The 25,901-nt window shown below is 33.9% G+C and overlaps 1 protein-coding gene and 1 non-coding gene across 5 annotated transcripts in view; one reads left to right on the top strand and one right to left on the bottom strand.

Annotated features, from left to right (window-relative positions):
• Nucleotides 1-893: 893 nt before the first annotated feature.
• Nucleotides 894-25,901, bottom strand: part of ACBD5 (acyl-CoA binding domain containing 5) — a 33,964-nt gene continuing 8,956 nt past the window's right edge. For all 4 annotated transcript variants that reach the window (XM_039877616.1, XM_039877618.1, XM_039877615.1 and 1 more), the window contains exons 5-13: nucleotides 22,884-22,998; nucleotides 18,785-18,919; nucleotides 17,698-17,895; nucleotides 16,817-16,923; nucleotides 14,829-15,096; nucleotides 11,649-11,848; nucleotides 7,032-7,076; nucleotides 6,601-6,710; nucleotides 894-2,577 (exon numbers count right to left, since the gene is read on the bottom strand). In XM_039877616.1, coding sequence (XP_039733550.1) covers nucleotides 2,565-2,577; nucleotides 6,601-6,710; nucleotides 7,032-7,076; nucleotides 11,649-11,848; nucleotides 14,829-15,096; nucleotides 16,817-16,923; nucleotides 17,698-17,895; nucleotides 18,785-18,919; nucleotides 22,884-22,998 — 1,191 coding nt within the window. In that variant the 3' untranslated portion in view covers nucleotides 894-2,564. The remainder of the gene's footprint in view (nucleotides 2,578-6,600; nucleotides 6,711-7,031; nucleotides 7,077-11,648; nucleotides 11,849-14,828; nucleotides 15,097-16,816; nucleotides 16,924-17,697; nucleotides 17,896-18,784; nucleotides 18,920-22,883; nucleotides 22,999-25,901) is intronic.
• Nucleotides 24,304-24,422, top strand: LOC120614746 (5S ribosomal RNA). The gene has a single exon (XR_005656062.1). It is a non-coding gene; the product is annotated as a 5S ribosomal RNA (ribosomal RNA).

Below are 25,901 nucleotides of genomic sequence, written 5' to 3'. Positions count from 1 at the left end.
CGCCGGCTAATAAACAGCCTTTGAGAGCATACTTGGTTTGGTCTATTCTATACAGGCCACAACAGTAGGACAGAAAGATGGAAGGAACCTGTGTCCCAGTGGCACTGGGGAAGCCCCTTATCAGCCCTAGACTTCCTATGTGAGAAAAAAATCCAAAACTTACTTGGTCAAGCTACTGCAGTTAGGTTTCTACTACATGCAGTAGAACACTGATATCTTAAATGGTAAATAACTAACATCGCTTTTATCACTATCTGTAGAAGTTACAAGTTTTATATTTGTATTAAAAACACAGATCTCTCTCACCATTTTCCACCTAGGACCAACTTTATGAATTTAAGACATTTGATTAAGGATCCACTGAGCAGTTGCCTATTTGGTCTACGAATTGAAACTGAGATTTTTGACTAAATGACTACATGAGTTAAACTTCATCCCAGCTTCTAATATTTATAAAACATATGTATTAGTATGGCTTTATTTTGAAAGAGGCATGAGTCCTTTCTAGGAATTCCTACTATTCTCAATCCTTTGTGTGTGTGTGTGTGTGTGTGTGTGTGTGTGTGTGTGTAATTATTCAAATCAATGCATTTCTATCAGTAATAAGTAATAAAAAACATCATTTCTCATTATCATTTTATTTTTAACTTAATTTTACAACAAAGGAACAGAAAAGTAGATTAAAAAAATACCATAGCTGTCAATTTAAAATTTTAAGTGAGGTTTTTGTTAAACAAAGCACTATATCCTATACTTACATCTTTACTTGTATATATAAGAACTGTGTGCAAAGTGCTTTTCAACCTATAAAATAAGACTTTGGAATAGGATACAAATGGTTATCCCTAAGAGTTAGTTACCCCCAAATGCTTGTAATGAATCAAATTCGCTTGCATTCTTAATTTGCATTTTATTTCTTTATATACTAAAAGAAAAGCCACTATTTTCTGATACCAGATGGATATCCAATGTTTGAAAATAATTCCTGATCCACAGGACTAAACTTTATTTTTACATATAATTCAGTTACTTGCTTCATTCTTTTCCCTAAATAAATAGAGGACAGTTTTTAAAAAGCAAATATTAGTAGATCCCTTTAGACAGGCATTTTAATTAAGATGAGATTAAAAAAATAAAAAACAAGTTACAGGAAAGGAAAAGAATAAGGAAAAAAAGAGTCTTGGGAAAAGTAAACTGAATTCTTACATTTTTTTTTCCTCAGGCAAACAAAGACCCACCCTCTATGGTAGGGATGGATTACTTTCTCTTACTGAAAACACTCCGAACACATGATGCTTAATCTGACACCATACACACCAATAATGCTTAAAATTATTTGTTACTAAGACTGCAAATTAGAGAAATCTTTAAAGTACACAGGTACATCTAAATGAACAAGGAGTTTTAGAAGTTATACAGGAAGAATAATTCCAAACAAAGCCTTTAAGGATCTAAGTTATAACCTTCTTTTTAGTTTAAATGTGGGAGGTGGGGGAAAGACATTTAAATTTACATTAGTTGGGTATGCTTTATTCATATGGAAGCATATGGCTGCTAGCTTGCAAATCCTTTTACTACCTCTGCGAAATAGGTATTTCTCAAATACCATACCCCGAAGGGAAAACTGAGGCACTAAGAGGTTAAGAGTCCAGTCTGTATAGTTTACCAGTTGCAGAAAAGTGGTTTTTATGTGTTTCCTTTTTGACCTTTGTAAAAACAGTATAAATAAGTTTTTTCGTTTCATATTTCAAAGCACCCTATGAAGCAGAAACGAGTTATTCTCAGTTAAAGACAAATGATTATAAAGGGATAAATGTACAGGATTGAGTAAAAATCTTATTAATGATCTGCAGGCTCAGAATAAACTTTTAAACCTACTTTAACCTTATTCTTCATTACTTCCATCAGCAGGTTATGTCTATTCTGTGACTCATTTGTAAAAACTAAGCCTTGTATATGGGGCTCTACTTTATAATAATGGTGTTTGAACATTAAAGTCAGAGCTGTGAATGACCAACAAAGGGCAGCCCACCAAGTGGATGTGGAGAAGACTCTTCCAGCAGTGTTCTACTCCTTGGCATGGCAAAGCAGTGACCAAGACAGTCAATTGAATCTCACTTGAAATTCACTCCTGGTTTGTAGTCTTTCTCATATTTAATTTAGAAAATTAAAAATATCTACTTATAAATCTGATCTCATCATCACACCTGTACCTAAGGAGCTTATATTTCTCTACGGGAGATAATCAGGTAAACATGTTACCAAACAATAATTAATAATTTAATCATTTAATGTCCTTCAAGTTCAAGGGTAGGGTATATCTATGGATGCTACTTATAACCTAGTTGAGACTGATTATTCAAGTATCAGCAATATTAGTCCTTAAAATGTTATCATTTGTGTAGTGCAAAATATATATATGTGTATATATGTACACAAACCAAACTACTGAACAACAAAAAGAAATGTAATCACAAACTAAGATTTTCTTGTGAGTGCCACAATCCTTTTCATTCCGAGGTCATCCAGGCCCAGTAGTCTTCTTGAGTAAAATACCATTTTCTTCAGTTCAGTTTTCTTTAAAAAGAAAATAAAAACCAATTTCCAATGAATAGAAATGCAACTTGAACATGAAACACATCCCATACCAAAGAATGCTCTGAATGCTAACAGAATCATAATATTCAAATTCAAAACACATAAAATTACAAATGATCCTTATGAAATTACTTCATGCGACTGACACACAGCTCAACAGGAAAGATCCAATTGCAAGTGCTGACATTATTAGTTTTTAATAAATAATTGAAGTGTAAATTCCTCTGCTCGTAGTTCTCAATTCTCATCCTTTCTAGCTGGCTGGTACACAATTTGGATTTTTGCAAATTATTTCATAATTTTATCAGTGGAAAAGCTGTGAAACAAAAAAAGCTTAATAAAACTGCAGAATGTTGATAGATGCTACTTTCCAGGCACTGTGCCAAGTACTGGGGAGTTAAACATAAATGAGGCAGGCTCTCAGCCCGCTGAAGAGCTCTAGTTTAGCTGAGGGAGGCAGGGGAACATATAAACCAACAACTCAGGTATGTATACTGTGACGGTTTTAATGACAGCAAAGTCAACGAGCTGTCAGAGAACGGTGGGCTTGTTAGCACAAGACACAGCAATCACATAACACCTGAGTCCTGGGAAAAGTCCCACAGCGGAAAAATCTCTATACCCTCCCAGCACTCAAGATCCCAAAATGCCTGAAACTGTCTCATCACAGATTCATTCCTCTTCCTCTGTAGCAATGCTCCTAGCCAACCCCTTGGCAGGAGTGATATTTTGAATAATTGGATCATTCTTTATCCTCTGTCACAATCTTCTTATGTACACCTCCTTGGTAGGAGTGACATTTTAAAGAAATAGATCAATTTTTATATAACAGAAGACCGCTCATGGCATGAAATAAAAAGGCCCGGAAGCGACAGAATCATGGGTAGTATTAAAAACTAATACCCAAGGGAGATTTTAACAGAAATGTTAGCTGGAAGTGCCTGAAGAGTTAGCAACTTTTATCAAGAACACACATGATGCAATTACAACACAAGGTTCTTTACAGATTTACCAAAAAAGCACACAACTTGGGTCTATGAACCCTAATCTACATTATTCTAGTACAACAGGGAAATAGAATAAACAGAAATCATTATCTTTGAAACTTCAGAATGTTTTTCAGGCTCTTAATGAGATTTTTCTCTCCTTTTTTAAAAAATTAACTTGCAAAATGTGAGGTATGGTGTGTAGGAAGAGTACAGCAAAGAGCAGATCAGGGAATAGGAATAAAAATCTGCCTTTGCCCTCGTGGCTGTACTAAGATTCTTTCCCCTCCTCAGAAGTTTGGACCTGCCTTTTTGGGCCAGTCCCATCTTCCCCAGGCTGCATTTGATAAATGTTTATCCCTGAGATCCTCCCCACTCCTATCCAGTTTTTACTGATTACCCCTTTACTGAAAGCTCAGTATTTTCAAAGAAACTCTATTGAATCTCAGCAATTTATGGATACAGACAGACTGATGAAGAAAACTGGTTAGGAAAAGTAACAGATTAAAAGTAGTCTTCTGGACTTAACATGTCTACTTTTAACTAGTATTTAACTCATTGATAATTTTAATAGAATTATCAGGTTAGGTAACTGGGGAAGAGATGACACCACAGGAGGCTGTTCAGGGACTATTTTTGAACAGGTCTGCAGGTGTTGCTTTTTGTATTGCATTTAGAAAGAATGTTTTTCTAATCTCCTGCAGAGTGATGTGAAGAAATCTCTTTTATATACTGGAAAAAAATTAAGCAGTGGGCTGTATTACCTTTAATGTGAAAAATAATTTTTTTTAAGTTTACCACAATAGCCACTTATTTTACATATGTATAGGACTATCTCATTGTCTGTGTCCAGATCGCATTTATTAAATAAAAGGAAAGCTTTTCCATGTCATATGGTACTTCGCTTTGCCACCCTACCAAGAATGGTCATTCAGCCATGTGTTCAGCACATGTTTACTGAAAGCCTACGTTGTACTAGGGAATGAGGGACAGGATGGTCCCTTTTATAATAAGGCAAACCCCCTTCTGCCCACACTTTTCCATTCTAACAGGATTTCTAGATCTTTTCTTCATCTCTAACACAGACCTGTCTCCTCCAAACCATACATATCACTCTTTAATCTTCATTCCTATTACCTGTCAGAGTAAAACTAAACCCTGCCGCATTAGAAAATGCCAAAATCCCCTAAAGGCTATAATTTATTTCCAAATCAAATATGGCTCTATCTCCAAAAACAGTTAATGTTATATACAAATATATTTATACACACACACACACACACACACACGTATATATGTATATATATACACACACATACATACATACATACATACATATAAGCAAGAAACACATAAAAACACTCTCATGAGAATGCCGTTACACGGTGCTAAGTAATTTGCAATTTGGAAGGACTGCAGCCATGTTAGATGTTCCTAACATACAGTGGAAAACTTGATAAAGATTCAGTAATAAAGCAGAAAGTTTAAAATAGTAAGGTACATTTAAAAAAGTAATTTTTAGAAAAGCTGCAATTTTTGTTGACTGCTAAAGCAAATGACAGTTTTGTTTTTTCAGTCTTTTATAAAGTGATAAGCTGCATCAACTTTGAGCATAAAATAAACTGTTAACCAAAATAAACTTTAGGTATTTTTTGTCCTATGTCAAATTTCTGTACCCTCTGATTCCCCACTTTCTACATAGGAAACATGAAAGGGAACTTTGAAATGCATGGCAAAATACGCAAACATCTGCCTTTACTGCCACTGTTCCCTGCAGCTTAAATCTAGTATTACTAGTATTACTACATGTTGAAAAAAAGGTTTGATTCTTTTTTCTTCCAATCATCAGGGAAATCAGAATTTAAAACACTGTACAGCACTAAACTCAACCATCAAAGGAGCAATGTAAAATGTGTGAAAGAAGAAAAGAATTTAAACTGAGGTCTACATCTCAGCTGAAATGGCACATATACCAGTGGATTAGAAAGGGGGTAAATAATACTGAGAAAGCAACTTAGGCTTCTGAAATCCTATTAAAGTTTTTTCCACGTGGGCAGGTATATTCCAAGAACATTAATGTACCAGAAAACTTACTTAATTCATTTATGAACATAAATCAAGCTGTCTTAACATAAGCAAAGAACAAGGAAGACTGAAACAATTCACCCAATGTCATGTGCATTTCATTTTCTACTATAAAATATTATAATTGGAGCACTTACACTAATGTGCTGATAATCCCTTCTACATTTGAGAAGGGTAAATGTTTGTTTTTTGCTTTTGTTATCAAATGTAATAATTAGAAACTTGGGTTCTATAGTAGAGGAACAACATATCCATAATTATTTAAACATGCAGATTTTTAAAAATGTGTTTCTACTCACATATTTAAGAAAGCACTTAAAAATTTTATTAGCTAATACCCTATTTCTTTTCCCCATCTGTGCTGCTTAATGGAAAATGGTGACAAAACACCAAAAACATAATCAGTGAGGCCATCACTGAGGTAAACAGCTGTCTGTCCATCCATGGAAAGTAATTCAAATTGTTTACATAGTGTCCAAAAAAAAATACTTTAAGGATTTTCTTGAACCCAAGAATTGTGGGCTCAGGTTATTCCTAATTTAGACAATCTCAGAGCACTTTCAAGGTATACGGAGCATGCAAGCATGCAATGTCTTTCAAATTAGCAAAGGGCCCAAAATAAACATGACTTTAAGACGCTGTTTCCTCATAAGCCATAAAACTGAAACCTATAATGGTTTTCTTGTTGTTGCTCAAATCAAAGGTGTACAACTCCATCAGATGCTCTCAAGTGAAAAAATTTTAAGTCTAACAAGTACCTAGAAATCCACCAGATATCATTTCCAAGGTGGTTTCAGTCTCAGGATCAGTATAGAATGTTTAATATGACAATATATCTATAAAATTGGACCTATCCCTTTGGCCACTGCTAAAAGTTCTGTCTTCTCTAAGAGCTGACACACCACTTTGAATTATAAAACTATAGTATTACCTTCTCCTTCTTTGATAATATAAATGCACCAACCACTGGGCAATAAAAGGCCAGATAATAGCAAAAGTTAATGCACCAGGAGATATCTCGAAGGGCCACCATGATGGTCTCTGAGAAAATAAAATAAGATGGTCACCAATCTATTACATATTGCATGTGTAAACTTAACAACACACTTACTTCATAATTTTGAAAATATATAATAATAAATCTGCTAAAGATAGGGAGATATTCTGTATTTCAGAGCATAATTTAGTATGTAGACTTTCAGAAGTACTTCAGATGTAAACAAAAAAGAAATCTATTTTTAACTTCAAAGTCTTACAGGGACAATCAGTTCATTTGGAATGCTTTAAGGACCTCACATAATATAAATAGACAGTAATGTACTTGAAACCATGGCACTTAGATTTAAGAAAAGAATTTCTTACCTGTGAAGGAGACTGATTACTAGTCTGTAATGTTGATGACTTTGCCTATAAATAGAAATGAAAGTGATTTAACTTTGACAAATGAAAAAATAAAAAACAGTAATTTTTCGATTTCCTATCTTAAAAAACTGAAATATTAGTTTATTTTCTTTTTCTGCTAATTATGCTTTGATTATCCTGAAACCCATATTGACCAAATGACAAAGTCCCAAAAGTTACTAGACAAATAAATGCCCCTGACATATTTTATAGTTCGAATTTTAGAAAATTATCAAAATAAAACTCCAAATTAACTTAACCATTATTTCTTTTATATTCTTATTAAATTACTTAATCAATTTCTCACTCATTAATTTCCATACAAATACCAATTTACAAACACATTTGAGAACCGCAGTCTTTATTATTAATTAAAATTGTAAAGTTTATGTGAATGATATCCAGAGATCTGTTTTGGAAATTCATGGTACGTTATAGCAGAAGAGGTATGACACATGAACTGTTAATGCTGTAGGCTTTTAAAAATTTTTTCCAGCTTTATTTAGGTATAATTGACAAAATCTGTATATTCAAAATATACAACTTGATTTGATATATGTATGTCTATATACACACACAAACACACACATTGTGATTACCATAATCATATTAATTAGCACATCCCTCACCTCACATAGTTACCTTTTTTGGCGGGGGGGGCGGCGCCGAGGGGTGAGCATTGTAGGTTTTTTAATGAGAAATATAAACTAAGCAGAAAATTTTCAAACTAAGAAACACAGATTCCAATTTGGTTCATCCCAAATGCAAGTTTCTTTAGGCTGGGTGTTAAAAACTTATTACTCCAGTTTCTCCATTTATTATAACTTTAGAGAAACGGTATGAAGATTAATGAGATCATTCATTCAGTAAATATTTACCTTGCGTCTATTATATACCAGCCACTATTCTGGGCATTAGAGATATAACAGGGAGCAAAATGACGAAAATCACTGTCCTAATGTAGCTTATAATCTAAAGGAAGGATACAGATAATAAAAAATAAATCAGTATAATATACAGTATATCAGGTATTAACAAATGCCATAAAGAAAAATAAAACAGGGAAGGGAGAATGGGAAATGTCAGAGGGGAGGCTAGGAAGCAAGAGTGGACAGGGAAGGCATTGCTGGCATTTGAGCAAGGCTCAAAGAAAGAAAAACTATAAACTATGTGACTAACTCGAAGAACAGCCTTCTGTACAAAGGGAACGGCAAGTGCAAAGACCCAGAGTGGGAGGGGGCCTGCTGGCAAGTGCGTGCGTAGCTCAGTATGACTGTAAGAGATTTACCTTAATGGCACTTCTCCAGACATAATGGAATATGGGTAGATTTACAAAATTGGGCTCCCAGGTATCTGATGACTTATCCAAGGTCACATTACTCTATGTGATTTAGAATGGAATTTGAGGTGACTAAATCCCAGTGTGATGATACAATTACTCTTCACTAAAGCAGCAATTACTAACAAATACTAAGACAGAATCAGAATAAATGGAATTAGTGAATTTTTTTCCTAAGTAATAAATGGTCTGGAAAGGCAAATGAAGATCTCCACAGACCCTTGTTTACACCTAAGTAGTAACCAGCACTACCCATGTAATTAGCACTATGATTTTTTGCTTTACTATTTATCTATACATATTATGAAAGAAAAAAATTAAATAATACTTGTTAAAGCATGGTAAGGAAGCTTTATTCAAGGGAGCAGGGGCCATAGGTATAGTAGGGACCACTGCAGCGGTGCAGGGGATGAGGGGGAGTAACTGGACTCAATTCCCAAAATAGCAGAGGCAGGTGGGAATTCACGTCAAGGAGTAGGGTGGGGATCAGTGGAAGGAAAACCACTAAGAGGAAACATCAGAGGTAAGGGAGATTCTGGCTAAACCTACCTAACAGGATTCTTGCTGAAGACAGGCCAAGGTGATGAGATCACCTAGAGACTGTGAAGGATGGCGGAAGTCCGATCAGATATTGAGGGTGGGAGGTTCTGGTTAAACCAACTTAGCAGGGCGCTTGCTAAAACTGGATTTTATAAGGAAGACATGAACAGATGGCCTAAGAGAAGGTTCAGGAGCCTGACTAAAGTCTGATCAAGCGATGAATCTTTGTCAACATCAAGTGGCTTTTGTGTAGCTTTTACATATTTAGAAATTCTATTGTCATTCTATTGCTATATTAAAATAAGGATTACCGAATTTTTGGAAAATCACTCTGAAGGGAAAAATCTTACATAATAATAACCACTGCAAAGAAAATATGAAACAATGAAGTGTTTAAATTAGGTTCTCTGTAAGGCTGTGAACGTCCTAAGGGAAGAAACCAAGCTGTTTCACCATCATTGCTGCTGTCATCTTCATCTCATGTGACAGTACTTAAGCGCTTAATATGTTCCGGGCACCGTGCTAATAAGCATTCTATTTTATCCTCTGAACAAGCTTATGAGGGAGGCATTAATATTTACTTTTTATAGCTAAGAAAAGTGAGGCACAGAGAAGTTAAGTGACCTGGCCCAAGACTACACAGTAAGTGGCAGAGGTAGGGTTTGAACCCAGGTAGTTTGTTTGAAGGTCTGCTACTCGGTGCTCTCCCCACTTTCATTTTTGTTTCCGTTGCCTGGAAAAGTATCTGGTATGTGGCCCTTCAACAAGTATTTACTGAGTGAATGAATCTAAGGAACTATTTTACAAAAAAATAATATATCTGAGGCAACTTACTATGTGGAAAGTACACTGCACGAGAAACCAGGACTTGAGTTACAGACCTGGCTCTGCCCCTAATGCATGTGTGTCCTCCCGTTATGCCAGCTTCTCCATCTGCTGAACTAAGGGTGCTGAACTAAGTTTCCTTCAGTTCTACCATCAATTGCTATCCTACCATCAATTTATTATTTTATTTATGCAAAGTCACTATGCAAATTTTTATTCAAACACATGAATTATGCACATTTTAAGGGGAAAAGTCCCTTAAAATGTCAGAATCTTTGTAGTTTGTTCTATGTAAGACAAGTGTGAAAAAGAAAACGTCTTTTAAAAAATCAAAAGGATTTCTAGCAAAATTTAAATACCATTAAAGACATTAAATATGCATAAAATATTCTTTTTAAAAAAAATCACAGAACAAGAAAAGACAGACTACCAGAACGATATGTTCAATAATAATACTAAATTAACAAATGAGGTTTCTGGCATGGGTTAACTCTTTTTTTTTTTTTTTGCTTCCTTTAAGATAGTTCTATATTAATCTAGGGATAGTCTGAGGGGATCGTGGGCCTAAATTACTCAAGCTAATGTAGAATTTTCTTATTAATGAAAGATACAAATAAAATAGTTTAACATCAACAACCTATACTTACTTGGACAAATAAGATAATGTCATTTATTTAAGGCACTATTCTTAACCTCTTTTTCATTATAAACCCTGTTGAAGACAACAAACCCTCTCTCTTCAAAAATGCAAAATTAAATAGAAATTGCCATATTGTTTTAGGGTGTTCATAGACTCCCAAAGGTCTACAGATTCCTAATCTAAATGATAATAAAATGTAACTGAAAATCACTGAGATAGATATAATTATGAAACCTTGAAGTAATATAAGTAAAAGGTAAGACGTTCAGAATGGTTGTTTAGAAAGCCTACAGTGTTAATTTCTTTATATATATCTATATGTGTGTCATCCTGTAATGGATGACAGGATGATCCTGTAATTTGTTATAGCACAATGCTTCAATGTTGTAAGCAAGATCGGACCACGAGGCTAGCTCCTCATTCTCTTCTCTGACCAACATGACTAAAGGAAGAACAAGTTAGGGACACGTGGCACAGATCACCAGCAGCCATTTGAAAGCTCTGTAGCTGAGTCCAGGGATTATCACAGCCCAGTCAAAACTGTGGTTCAAGTTTAATTGTCCCTTCCTATGAACGCTTTTCCCTTTTTTCAGTACTCCTCCATATTCGCCTGTTATTCAGTATAGGATAGCGATCTGCCACAGCAGAAAGAGCGATGCCCTCAGAGATAGGATATCTGGGTTCCGCCTGGATGTCTGCAACTGATGAACTGTGCTACCTTTTCAAAGGTTGAATACCTTTGATCTTCCAGGGCCAAATAACAGTGGAGGTCAAACTACAACTCCACACTACTTCTCTGGCTTTAAAGTTTTGACCCTAAACCTAATTACACTAAAGGGTTAGTAACAATATATTATCTCTACAGCATTTTAAGAAGAAGTCAAGATAGAGGACAATGCTTCCTACAAAAAAATGACTCTTTAATGAACTCCAGGGTGTTAATTATTGTCTATATTAGTTTCTCATATTGAACTATTTAACAGCTCTTATTCTTCTAATACCAAGCAACTTACTCCTTCCCCCAAAATGGTACTGCGAATTTTACACACTGAAAATTTTCTATTTTGTAACTGGCGTTGTGCTTTTGGGTCAGTCTTTTCTTAAGTAATATTTTCAAAAGTGGGTTTTATTTTTTTTTAACCATTAAAATATATAGATTTGGGTAAATCTGAACAATATCGATTACACACTGTTGTACACGATCAACAAGTAGAAGATGAATTTGGAAGCTTACCTGTGAGGCCATTGCTGTTTCCAGTTTGTGAAGTCTCTGAAGGACATTCTGCATGTCTTCCTGCAGTCGCATGAGCATGAGAGCAATCTGCTCATTGAGGCTGCCTCTGATCCCTCTGTCTGAACCCCAGCGTTCCCCATCACCTCCACTTCCCACTTGCTGACTCTTGGTTCCTTCACTCAAATGTTGCATCCTATGCCCTATTTTAAGAGAGCAAAATAGGTTAGTTGTAAATAGGGAGTGTTTTATTCATTTTCCTCTGTTATTTCTTTGAGATTTAAATCTCCAGAGTGGAATGGAAACCATCAGGAAGCACACAAAGTAAACCACTGGAATCAAAGAGTAAATATGTAAACTTCTATTTATATTGATATATTCTTAGGCTTTTTCTAAAGCTTTATAATATATTTAATATACTACTACATGACTAAATGCATATAATTCACAAATAATACATATATATATTCTCAAAAATCTTTTACTAATAAGGTAACAAGATTGAAAAAATTTGAAGACTGTTGAGTATTAAAAGCTACACTAAGTAGCTATATTTTTCTTTTTGGTCACTGTAAACCTCCCAAAAGGTTTTAAAATGTTTTTATTTTTATAATTTCCATTATATTTATAAAGATATTGAAATTTCATTACTTTTACAATTTTATTATATATCTATCCATTCTTTTTCTACGCTTATGTTTACAGAATTGGCATTACCCCTTATACATGATTTTGTATCCTACCTTAAAAAATACTATAAACATTTATCTGCATCATTAAATTTTATTCCAAAAACACTGAAATGGCCACATAAACTCCCTAGTAAGACATGAAGCAATTTATTTGATCATTTGCCACTTTTCCATAGTTAGAATGATTCCAAATTTTTGCAATTACAAATACCATTGCAATGAATGTCTTTGTATATAAAGTTTTATCCAAATTTCTACTGATTTCTTTAAGACAGATAGACTCATAGAAATACTGGGCCAAAGGTAACCACTTTATCAAGTTTCTTAATGAGTGCTGTTAAGTTATTTTTCAGAAAAGCTGAAACAGTTTTCTACTGCAGCATATAAAAGGTACTACCATGTTACCCTACCCTTGCAGAAATGGAATAGTACAAGATTTTACATTTGCAAATATAAGTTTTGCTTGTTTTGTTTTAAATAATAAACAAGAAATGATCTACCTGATTGCCATCTGACATCCTGGAACTCTACAGCAGCAACATTCCCTAAGCTGAACTACAAGCAGTGTTTGGGTTGTCAGAGAAACATAATTGGAGCTGTTTGCCAAGTTAAACCCCAAAAAGTACACTGAAGTGCTTGATGCCATTTTCAAGAAGATTTCTACTCTTACATCAAAATGAAGTAAATTCTCAAGTGGTCCTTTCAGACCACTTTAGCTATTGGTATGGAATTTACATAGGAAAAAAATGTGGAAAGTCCACTTTGCGGCTTAGTTTTTCCTGTATCCTTAAGAACTTGAGATATTCTGTGAAGGCCTGTCATTGGGTACTGATGATGGCAGAAAAGTATTCCTGCCTCTGCTCACTTTAGTGTATCTTGTAATATTCAGCTTTCAAAGCAGACTTCACAAAGCCAAGATTACTCAGACCATTCCCATGTTATGTTAATCCCCACCTCCAGTCACTCCATCCAAATACCCTATTTTTTTTGCTTCAGAGCACTTACCACCATTTGCAATATATCTGAATTGTTTGATTATTCACCGTCAGCTCCCCTACACAAGAATGTACCCTGAAGTGGAGGGACATTTCTTCTTTATAGCATCCCCAGGACCCAGAACACAGTCTGACAAAGAGCAGGTGCTCAATATTTGTTTAGTGCTGAGGCAGATTTACTATAAAGCTTGCCAAGCTTAACTTTCAGGGTGTGCCACTTGTACATGACCCTGTGATTGCTGGAAGTTGCAGTGTGTTGCAGGTGGGGTGAAGTCAGGTTGCAAATAGGAAGCCTTTCATATGTTTATGTGATAAATTGCCCAAAGAAAGAGGCCTGAATTCAAGACTCCAGTAATATGCTGTGATCTTCCTTTTCTTAACTAAATATTCACAATTCTGTATGTGTTCAAAGGGCTATTTTTTAAACTATAATTTTCTTAATATCATTAATTCCTTTTTCTGCTGTCTTAATTTGCTTTACTTTTGTAGGTTTTTTCAACCAGATACACTAATAATCCTTTAATTTTTTATGACCTCATGAAATTAAACAGGGATTTTCCTTTTTTTCAAGTGTACAACATAATGATTCGATATTTGTATATATTGTGAAATATTCACCACAGCAAATCCAGATAACATTCATTACCATACACAGTTAAGATTTTTTTTCTCGTGATGAGAACTTTTAAGATCTACTCTCTTAGAAAACACAGTCAATAATATTGTAATAGCCATGTATGGTGCCAGGCGGGTGGTAGACTTATCAGGGGGATCGCTTTGTAAATTCTATAAATATGTAACCACTATGCGGTACACCTGAAACTAATATATTGAATGTCAACTGTAATTGAAAACTTTTTAAAAAGATCTACTTTTGGTAACTTTCAAATTATCATATAGTATTAACTGTAGTTACTATGGCGCACAATATATCCCATGACTTATTTTATAACTAGAAGTCTGTACTACACCTTTTGACTCCTGTCACCCATTTCCCTCATCCTCCAGCCCCCAAACCCCTTCCCACCTCTGGGAACCATTAATCTCTTCTCTGTAAGATTCTATGAAAGTGAGATTATATGATACTCATCTTTCCATTAATTCTCTTTTTTGATAATACCTATTCATTCTTTACTATAAATAATTAAAAATTATTTACTTTTCTTCCCCATTCAACTCTCTAGTCTATTATCTGATCGTATTACTATTCGTAACGTTGACCTTTGTGTTAAATGTTCTTTTATCTCTACCTCAAAAAATGCATAAAAGATGTAAAAATATAAACGTTTTCCCCCATGCCTTCAGAGGACATAGTACTGTGCCTTGTGGAATCAAATGGGAGAACCAGACACAAAGAAAAATGGTCGGATGTTATATATGGATAAATTTTAACATTCCCTTTGCAGAATGATAGTTCCAATACTCCTATCGAGACCCTCCCTGTTTCACTAATTAGTTTGTAAAGATAGTCAGTGAGAACATAAATGAATACACACCTCTCCCTCGCCTGACACTGGAGAATTCCTCATTTTCTCCGCCTCGTTTCTCACGGTGTGGTGCTCCACTGTTACTTCTGCCATCTTCTCCTCCATGCTTTACTTCACCTTTTCCTTCCACCGCTACCACCTGCATGTCCCCAACGTTGCCATTCTCAGGATATACTTGAACATCTTCAGGAAAACCAGAATTTTCCAAGGGCTGATTGAGATCACTACCCAAGTAATATCGAAATGGTCCATTGTTTGATGTAAAGCTGTCTAAAGACTATAAATTAAAATACTGAGTTAAAAGGTATAGGCAAAATTATACACCACAAAGTTTTCATGATAATAGAAGAATTACTGTTTTTATGAAATGTTTTTTTCATGTTATTACAGAAAACATTATTTTTCTAAAAAAACTTCTTCATATTCTGCCTCCTATATGTAGGGAAGAAATGGGAGAGAAATGATTCATTTATAAGGGAAGAATTGAGAAGTTATGGCAATGAATTATTCTTGTGAGTCAGTCATTCGTCCAATAAGTATTTAAATGAATGTTTAAATTAATGAGAAATTTTAAAATGGGGAAATCAATGAGAAAAGGAAAATGTTCGAATCATAATAAGGAAACAATAAATATGGTATTAGTTAATCACCAAAAGAACTTGAAAACGCCTTGATTCTCGAGGACTCCAAAACTGATCAGAGACATTAGACATATTTTTTAAAGACTTGGTGAGGACAGTGATGTGGCGGGGCTGTATTTTATCTAATGGTTTCCTTCAGGAAGGGACATCTGCATCAGGGTTCAAAGGATGTGCAGGAGTTAACTCGGTGACAGGGGAGGTAAATGTGAGTTACATTCCAGCGAAATGAATGCATGGATGCTGGTTCTGGAAGAGAGAAGGGGAAGGGACTTAGAGGGTGGTATGAGCAAAGCCCAAACAGGAGACAGTGGTGTGAACAGAGAGGCCAAAAAGGTAAGCAGGAGCCAGATCAGGCAGAGCCCCATGAAAGATTTTGGTCTATCGACTGATTTACAGAGAAAATAGGAGCAATTTAGTATCTAGGATTTTACTGAGATTAATTCCCATGCAGTCCTTTTTCACCAACTTTCCCCAAACAAATCTTTTAAAAAGAAAAAATAAAAGGAAATCTGTATTTTTATCACTTTTCATTTGTCACTAATTGCAGCTCTTTCTCAGTTTAGTCTCCTTACCACTATTCTTCCCATCTACACTACTCATCTGTGTTTGACCTTAGTTAAAAAGTACTTTTTGTTCACTGGTTTTTAAAATTTGAGAAAGCTAAGAGGTAAATTCAATTGCATTATGGAATTTTTAAAAAAGAAAACACAAAGAGATAAAGTTAAAATCATTACTTTAGGGAGGCAAAAATAAATGATTTTCTGTAAGACACACTTGAATTGTGTTAGAACAGAGGTGGGGAACTAGTGGGGGAAGGATACACAACTACCAAACATAAATACAGCTAGCTGTCAAAACCACCCTCGTCATTATCAGAAAAAGCTGTCAAAGAGAAAAAACAATTCAAGTGCTTTTAATAAATTTTTTCAAATGTTAGCTTCCAAAACTCAATCTTAATTAACTGAAATCTGAAAAGTATGTCCACTAAAAATTCAGCTCAACATATTAAAGTCAATGTGAAGAACAGATTTATTTCTTGGAAAATTATTTAATTTTTGAATATTTATCAATGTTTCAAACTTAGGGCTTAGCATAAGGAGTGTACTCTCTACTTCTCCAACTCACCTCTCTCAGAATATTCATAAATATGAATATGTTTTAAATTATAACATTCAGATGTTATTTTTTGAATATTCAGAAACTTTTAAATACACAATTTAAAATATAAATATTTAAACATTTTAGAGGTATGTTTTCAAAGTGATGAACAGCATGTACATCTGCTATTAACAGAAGTTATGCATGAATTCTAATATACCACTTTGAAAACTTATCATTAAAAAATGTCATTTTTACCTCTTCTTGTCCAAATTGCTCCATGGAATCACAGTAAACTTCACTGTCTGAATCACTTGTCAAATGCTGAATTCCTGAAACATCTTCAACATGATCATCATTTATATCTAAATATGAATAAATGTCCAGGTCGAATAATTATTCTCTAATTGAAGAAAAAGGCATATATTCCATTTTCAAAACTTATTAGCTCTATGTTATTTCACACTGGGAGACAAATTTGATTTACCAAACCACACTTCTTTTCTTTTAACTTACCAAAACTTTAAACTTAGTTGGTAATTTTTATTTGGAAAGATAACGAAGTATTATATCATAGAATTATACAAAGACATTGTCCAAATCAAACCTTGCAAAATTTAATAACCTTGTAAGAGAACAGTAATAACTAGTAAGAAGGCCTAAGACTGAATGCAACTATGCAAGTTTGGTTGTTACATTAAGAAATTATAATTCTTGGTGTCTTGGCTAAATTGAAACAATGTTAATAATTCACTGTATACAAATTACAGGCTCACAACTAGAGCTCTAAGATATGAAAAAAGTATAACTTATCTTTCTGATTGGAGAAAAAAGGTATCACATTAAGAGGTTTAAATTAAAAGAAACATAGGAATAAAAGTAAAAAGTGCAAAATTTTAGTTTAAAATGCCATACAAAAACAATTTAATAATCTCAATAAAAATATAAAAGCCCTGGCTCTAATTTACTGTCTTTCAAAAAAATAAACCTTTATAATATTAGTAAATCCTAAAATGTTACTAAATATCTTAGCATTAAGGTTTTTAAACTCTAAATTACTCCTAAATATCCTGAAATTATTAAAAGAATATTTGATTTATAGAGAAGAGGCTGGACAAATAATTATTATGGGAGAATACCTTGGTGAATGCAGACAATAGTTTTTCCAGTTTGCTCCAAATTTTGATCTACAGGTTTTATTTCTTCAGCACTTCTGCCATTCAGGGAAGAATTGGCATGAATGTCAAACTGTACGTCCTGAACAAAGCTGTCTTTATCATAGCCATTAGTGACAACAATTTCCAAATTCTTATGGTCTGTGGATTTCTTCGTTTTATCTTTTATGTGAAAATGGAGAGTCATAAAAGTTTACATTAGGTCAACTTCCGTAATCTATGTTCTACTATCAAGTCATTTCCCCCTACCATAATCCCTTTGAAGGGTTTCCTACTTGGATCAGAGAGATGGGGTGCTTCTCAAAAAGGAGTTTTTCATATACTGAGAGCTCAACCAAACTGAGTTGGTTTTACAACTGCTTCAGTTCCCTGTGAATTTTTTAGACCTTTTAAGAAACAATCTCTCAAGGTCTTTACATTCTCTCAGCATAGGAAAATTGTTCTATAAGACCCAGCAGTACAAAAGTGGTCAATAAAAAGATCCTTCAAAGAAGGAATCATTTGTCATACCTTAATGAAACACAAAGAGAAAACTAAGTTGTGCAGTTTGTTTTGGTGTCTTTCTGCCTCTCCTTCCTGAACAGTCTTCCCAAGAATCACTAGTACTCTTACTAATAAAACCCCTTAATGCAGTGCCCCATGATTCCAATGTTCCCTCTTCATTAAAACTTCTGCCCGTATCCTAGTCTCAGGATTCCAGTCTATTCTTGATGAGATATTCAGAGTTTAATTTGTCTCCTCTCCTTAGTAACATATGCATTTTCATACTGGAAACAATACCTTAAATGAATATATTTCTGATGCAGCATTTCACGCATTACATTTGGAGGAAAGGCCTATACTTGTTAGCCTTCAACTGGCATCCATTCCAACTATGCATAAGGCCGGCTGTCCTTATACTCTATAGAAGAGCCTTTTGTCCACAGCAAACCTGGCTATAGGGTCAACAGCCCACATCCCACTACACGCACACAATGTCAAATCAGCCCAAACCTCTCCATACCCTTTGTCTTAGTTAATGTAAAATTATTAGCCCATCATCAAAGGTTACCATTATCACTTTGTTCTGCTCCTTTCACTTCTTCTTGGGCCTCTTCTTCCTCAGACTCAGCTCCACTATCACTGCTTTCAGCTTTACCATTAACAGTTTTGGCATTTGGAGTAGAAGTTAGAACATTACCAAGATCTAAAATATGAAATGACCATTTAATCTCTAATGCTGTAACATACAAATAACACTGTAATTTACAAATAACTAATAAAATAATTTTTAAGTAAAAAGTTAGATTCCAATATATACTTAATGGTATTCTATTCTTCGTCTATAAATATTACATACATTACATAAATTCCTTCAATTAGTTTACAAGAAATTGATAAAACCATTCTGAACAAGGCAAAAGATAAATTATTTTTAATGTCAATCAAATTAATAAAGTTAGAGATGAATAATCTTTATACATGATAAATAAAGAATTGCTATATGCTAGCATACTGGAAACATAAATATATTTGACCCTAACAACAATCATCATTAGTTGGACTACATTTAAACATTTTTAAAATCTTTTTATAACCTTTAAGGCTTCAGGTACACAATTTATTATTATGTCTTTATAGTTAAGCTTTTCATAAAAATGTAAGTTAATGCTATCAGTCACGTAAAAAGGAAAACTGTCCTATTGCCCGAAGTCATACCTTAAGAGTAAACACATCAGAGCTTCTCAAACATTAATATGCACAGGAATCACCTGAGATCTAGTTAAAATGTGGATCCTGAATTAGTAAGTCTGGGGTGGTCTAAGATTCTGTCTTTCCATAAAGCTCCCATGTGATGCCAATGCTGTTGGTTACTGGACCACATTTTGAGATTCAGGGAATTATATTCTCATCAACGCTTTAAGATATTAGAGGCCTCCTAAATGGCTACTGGCCCAAAATAGTGGTCTTCCTCCATAAGCTTTTGGGCTTTATTTTCACTTATACAAATGCATTTGGGATGCTTTCCTGCATCCCAAATAACATATTAAATTTCAAAATCTCCATACATCTTAAATAGTCAGGTCTATATTCTTATGTAAGTCTACTTAAACAGAAAGCTACAAAACAGAAGACTAAAAATTCAGTTCTATCTAACGCATTGTGTTCTAGTCTCTCTTAGAGAATCATGATAGTTTTTGAATCTCCCTTTCTCTCCCTCTTATAACCAGGAAAAAAAAAAAAAGAAAGAAAAGAATAACAACAATTAACAAAAAACAAAAACACCCGCCACCCACAGACATCTTTAACAAAACTAACAGGAAACCCCCCAAACTCCCAACAAATGACGGCTGTCAAAAAGGACTTGACAGGAGCAAAAACAGGATCACAACAGTTCTTTGATGAGAGTTGTAGAAAGCACAGACAATTACTAATGAGCCCTACTTCACATCCAAAAATCAATAAATGTAATATACCATATTAACAGACTAAAGGACAAAAGCAACATGTTTATGACAACAGATGCAGAAAAAACATTCTACAAAATCCAACACTCTTCATGATAATAATGCTGAAGAAATTAAGAATACAAAAGAATTTTCTCAAGCTGATAAAGGGCATCTATGAAAACTCATAGCTAGCATCCATACTTAACATAAAAAGACTTGAATTTTGTGTTCCCAAAATAAGGAAGACAAAATGTATGCTTTTGCCATTTCTTTTAATACTGTACTAGAAGTTCCAGCTAGGAAAATTAAGCAAGAAAGAAAAAGATTTTTAAAAATCCAGATTGGAAAGAAAGAGGTAAAATAACCTCTATTTGCAGATGACACACTCTTTTATATAGAACATCCTAAGAAATCTACGAAAACACTATTAGAACTAATAAATAGTTTGGCAATGTTGCAGGATAGAAGGTCAGCATACAAAAATCGACTGTATTTCTATAAGCTAACAATAAAAAAAATCCAAAAATAAAATTAGAAAACAATGCATTACGAAAGCCCCCAAAAGAATACTTATGAATACATTTGACAAGAAAAGGTATAAGAATTATACAGTGCAAATGAGAAAACGTTGTGGAAAAAATTAAAGATCTAAGTAAATTAATTGGAAGGCAATACTGTTGAGATGACCTGTAATTCATTGCAATCCCTATCAAAATCCTAGCTAGCCTTTTTTACAAAAATTGACAAGCTGTTTCTAAAATTCCTATCGAAATGCAAGGGATCCAGAATAGTCAAAACTGTCTTGAAAAAGAACAAAGTGGGACAGCTCATACTTCCTGATTTCAAAACTTACTATATATGTATATTCTGAAAAAACCCATGTGACACAGATACTTCTGTTCTACTAGGCCTAAATGGTGATTTTGAAAAAAACGCTTCGTTTAAAAAAAAAGTTGAGTGCAAACTGTCTTGCAATGTGGCAATATCTTACAAAACTGCAAACACCTATCAAACCCCCATATCTTCTGACCCAGCAATTACATTTTTAATATTTTTTCTTATAGATATCCTCCCACATATGTAAAATGACATTTGTATATGGTTAATTTCAGCAGCATTTTTTGAAGATCAGAAGAGGAAACAATCTAAATGTACATCAGGATGGAACAAGTTATATAAATTATGTTATAGGTACACGTCCCTTACCACTTTTGATCCAGATTATGATTTGAAATCCAGAGTTTTCTAATTTTGCAAAGGTCATACACTATATATACTGTATATTATGTAACACCTTCAACAGAGTCTAGGAAGCTCTCACTAAAAAAAAAAAATAAGATTTCTGCAGCAAAACATGAACAGTCACACTAGGCAGGATAAGTAAAGACTTAAAATAGCTTCATGTCTTTTTAGGTCAGGGTTTGGTCTTTAATTATTTCATGTCAGAACAAATTCTGCTGCCAAATGATACAAAAGAATCTTTTTGGTTATCAAGCTTTTCGAATTCTTAAATTAGAGCTAAGGGTGTGTGGACCTGAACCTTTATTATTATTATTCTTCATTCTTCCTTGATTTTATACTTAGTTGTTTAAACATTTGCCTCTGGCAGGTCCAGATTTATTCCTCATTTCATCTTAAAAACATGGTTTACACAGAGAAAACAATATCTATTCTGAATTGAATAAGCCTGAATAGGGAAGATAATTTGATAATATTTGACTCCTCTAGGCATATCAGATACAGTGGGTGTGGTACAGAGTAATGTCCAATAAGCAGTCACTATCGGTCTCTGTGGCAGACACAAAGTGCAGGCCTTCTGAGAGGACAGGATTATTATGTCAAAACACTGTAATTTCTATCAATTAGTAGAAGATGCCTTGTAAGTAGGGATGACAGAAACCAAAAGGGAGGATACCATATATATTAAACATATATTTTTTTCTGTATGAGTTTATCTGTTTTTGTTGTTGTTATTTTGTTCTTTAGATCCCTGAATGTAAATACAAGCATCTAATTATCTATTACATTTCAACAAAGCTGGGGGGAAAATACATATAATTTTCATTTAAAATGACTCTTAGGGCTCACTTCACTCTACTTTCTAAAAAAACTTAAAGGGCAAAGGTTTACAGTTAATAACAGCAAATGTGTACATTATTCCACTTCTGCTAGTTCTCAGTTCTTTATTGAGAACATGAAAACAGAATGCTAAAAAGAAAAACCATGCTAAGTGAATTCACTGATGCACTGTTTCGGCTTGCTAAGCTACAGTTAAACTATACTGCAAACATATCACTTTAAAATTAGCTAGAAACCATTTCAGCCATGGTATTGCTAATATAATTGAAAAACAAAATAAAAAATATGATCCATCAAAATAACACTATGAATTGTTATAATTTTGTATATACTAAGTGAACCATCTTTCATGTTGCAATAACTTATTTATAACATATTGGAACTTTATGCAATGTGTTTGTTTGGATTGAAAACTCTTTTGAGTGGCAAGCTTATAAGTTAGATAATTTGTGCAGAATTCTTTGGCATGTAAATTTTAAACAAAATTTTTACGTGGATTTTATTATTCCTACCTTCTAAGTATTTAGAGATTTTCTCCAGTCGGACTAGCATGTGAAATTAAAAAAAATTAGAGACATGTAATTATTAATGCATGCACAATGTATCAGTTGTTAAGTCAAAAATGAGGTAAAATAGTCCCACCTGAAGTTAAATCAGAACTTCTGCCACTCTTTTTGTCCTCTACAATTTCATAAAACGGACCTATGACCTGTAGCAATTCTTCAACTGTCTCAGTCATTGGCATAGTTTCAAGAATCTGTAATCAAAGGAAACAAATCTTGTGAAATCACAAACTATTAATCTTATCTACACTGGTATAAAATAACATTTACAATTCATGTATTGGTAATTTCAAGATGTGATATTCATTTATAGATTCCCAAAATGTCTATGAGAATTACATATTTAACGTACATATTCTCCTAGAAAAGTTTCAAGCAAATTAAAGATTTAAAAATGTTTTCATTTTGAAGGTTATTTCATATAAGCGTCATGTAAAATTTGACATAATAATCTATAAATTGTGTATTAAAAACTAAGGGCATTGAGGTTAAATAAAACAAAAAATTGTGAAGTTAGTGTAAAATTATTACACCTGTTTTTTAACACTGTGGCATTGTTTCTAAAGGGGCACAAAAGTAAAATAGGAAATAATTACTGTCAGACATCTTTATAACTATGGGGCAATTTAGAATCATCAAATTTAAAAAGCAAGGCATATTAACTGAACACACATTCAAATAAATAACCATCAATGGGTGACCGATAAAAGAAAGTAAAGTATTTCCATATATGGAATATTTTGCAGATATTAAAAAGACTAAGGTTAGCTTTGTGTGTGCTGATTAGAAAAATATCCATGAACTTTATTTTAAAGGTAAAAAGCTAGTTGCTATACAGTATGTTTAATATGATACAATTATTGGTTTTCTCTTTTTTTAATAAGATATGTATCTCTCTGACTTAATCTACAAAATAGAACTAAAAATAATTACCACTAAAAAGTTTAAAATAGAGGGAATGAGGAACTCATTTTTCATTTTACACTTCTTTCAATGTTTGGGCTTTTTCATTTACTTATCTTACTTTTATTATTAAAATGAACAAATGTATTATTTTAAACAACCAAAACCCTATATTATTCTTGCATATTTCCTCAGCTCATATGCACTTTTAAAGTAGATCCTTATACAACAACCTCAGACTCATTAGTCATTCTTCCTGCTTTATTGCTTGTTCAATGCCTTTTGCAATAGAATGTAAACTGTGGAAAAGGGCCTTCATATGTTTTTGATCACTCCTGTACTTCCAGTGTCCAGCACATAGAAAGTATTTAATAAAATGTAGTTTACAACTCTAAAATTGTTTTTCTAACATGCTTTTATTTCTAAACTAGATACAGGAAAGACCATCAGTATTCTATGGTAATCAGCAAGTCTGATTCTAAGCTGAGATATACCCATCACCAACATTACTCTGTGTGTGGGTGGGGGGAGGGGAGGGGAAGAAGGGGAGTTTTTTAAGAGAGACTATACAAGGTGAACTATGTTAACAATAGCTGGTCTATGGCCATGCCACCCTGAACGTGTCTGATCTCATCTGATCTCAAAAGCTAAGCAGGGTCGGGCCTGGCTAGTACTTGGATGGAAGACCGCCTAGGAAGACCAGGTGCTGTAGGCATTTAAAAAAAAAAAAAAAAAAAGCTGGTTTTAGTGATGATGATTTAACTGCTGCTCCTATCAATGGATAGTACTGAAAAGAATGCTTTAATCATAAAATGTCTTTTTGCTAAAGGAAATACTTATTGTAAGGCTGGGGCCCTTAAGGAGAGCATTTTTATAGCTTATTATGGATACATGACTTGTAATATATTTGAATTATAATAATTCTGAGAATTAGATTCAAACCAGAAACTGAAATCGTAAGGTAGTATTTCTGTGATATGACTAAAGACACAGCTAATAAATGGCAGATATATGATTCAAACACACGTCAGTGCCCTTTACCCTATTCTTCAGTGGAGCAGAATCTAGAAAGCCAACCACATACCTCATGTTGGACCCCACTCAGCACCTCCTTTGATCTTCCAAACCAGATTCCTTTTACTTATCTTTCAATTAAAGATCATTTTTTACATCTCTTTCTCAAATTTGTTCTTAAACAGGCCTATTCGATTCAGTGTTTGGGTTTCTCATACTCCGCAAAGTAAAGGAGTTAATTATGGACTTGAAACTAAATGAAGTATATGCTGGTGCTAAGCAAATATAAGCACAGTAATTTTTCTTTCAAGAACCTAGAATTTCAGTGGTTAATATAGTCAGTACACAGGTGGTCATAGCGAGATACACCCAGAATTTAAGAGAGACTTTAAAAATACAAAACCAAGAATAATCTTAGCCATTTATGAAATACTCCCCCTCACTCCAATGCTGAAATAAAAGAAATGTCACAAATGCGTAGTCACACAGTCCTGTCTCTGTCTGTCTGTTGGTCTGTCTGTCTCTATCTTACACACACACACACACGAGATAGAGACAGAGAGAGAGAGACACACACACACAGACAAGCAGACAGAGGCAAATCTCAGTCTAGGTAACTACTAGTTATCATTGGAAAAGAGGGTTTTTTAAAGTGTAATTTAATTAATTCAATTGAATTGTAACTTACCCAGATGAAGAATGTTTAAAAGAAATATTTGGTAAGCTGCACGGACTCTAGGAAAAAACCTCCCCATCCTGAGAGCCTATTCTAGTCCTTCCTCTATTACAGTGATTACCCTACCCTCTTGGAAATCCTGAAACAATTAGAAATACAGTTATGCTGGAGCATCTGTATTTCTTTTAACAAGATTCCTTAGTGATTCTACTGTTCTTAAAAATTAAGTACAGTAGTCCCTTTATCTGTGGTTTCACTTTCCAGGGTTTTAGTTACCCGTGGTCCAACACGATCCAAAAATATTAAATGAAAAATTCCAGAAATAAACGGCACATTGTTCTGAGTAGCATGATGAAATCTCATTCCTGACACGAATCATTTCTTTGTCCAGAGTCTCTACGATGTTTATACTCTCTGGGCCTTAGTCACTTAGTATCCGTCTCGATTATTAGATCGACTATCATGGTATCACAGTGCTTGTGTTCAAGTAACCCCTATTTTATT

Source organism: Pteropus medius, unplaced genomic scaffold (assembly GCF_902729225.1).
Source record: "Pteropus medius unplaced genomic scaffold, Ma_sr-lr_union100, whole genome shotgun sequence".
NCBI lineage: Eukaryota > Metazoa > Chordata > Mammalia > Chiroptera > Pteropodidae > Pteropus > Pteropus medius.
This window is presented reverse-complemented; position numbering and strand designations above follow the sequence as displayed.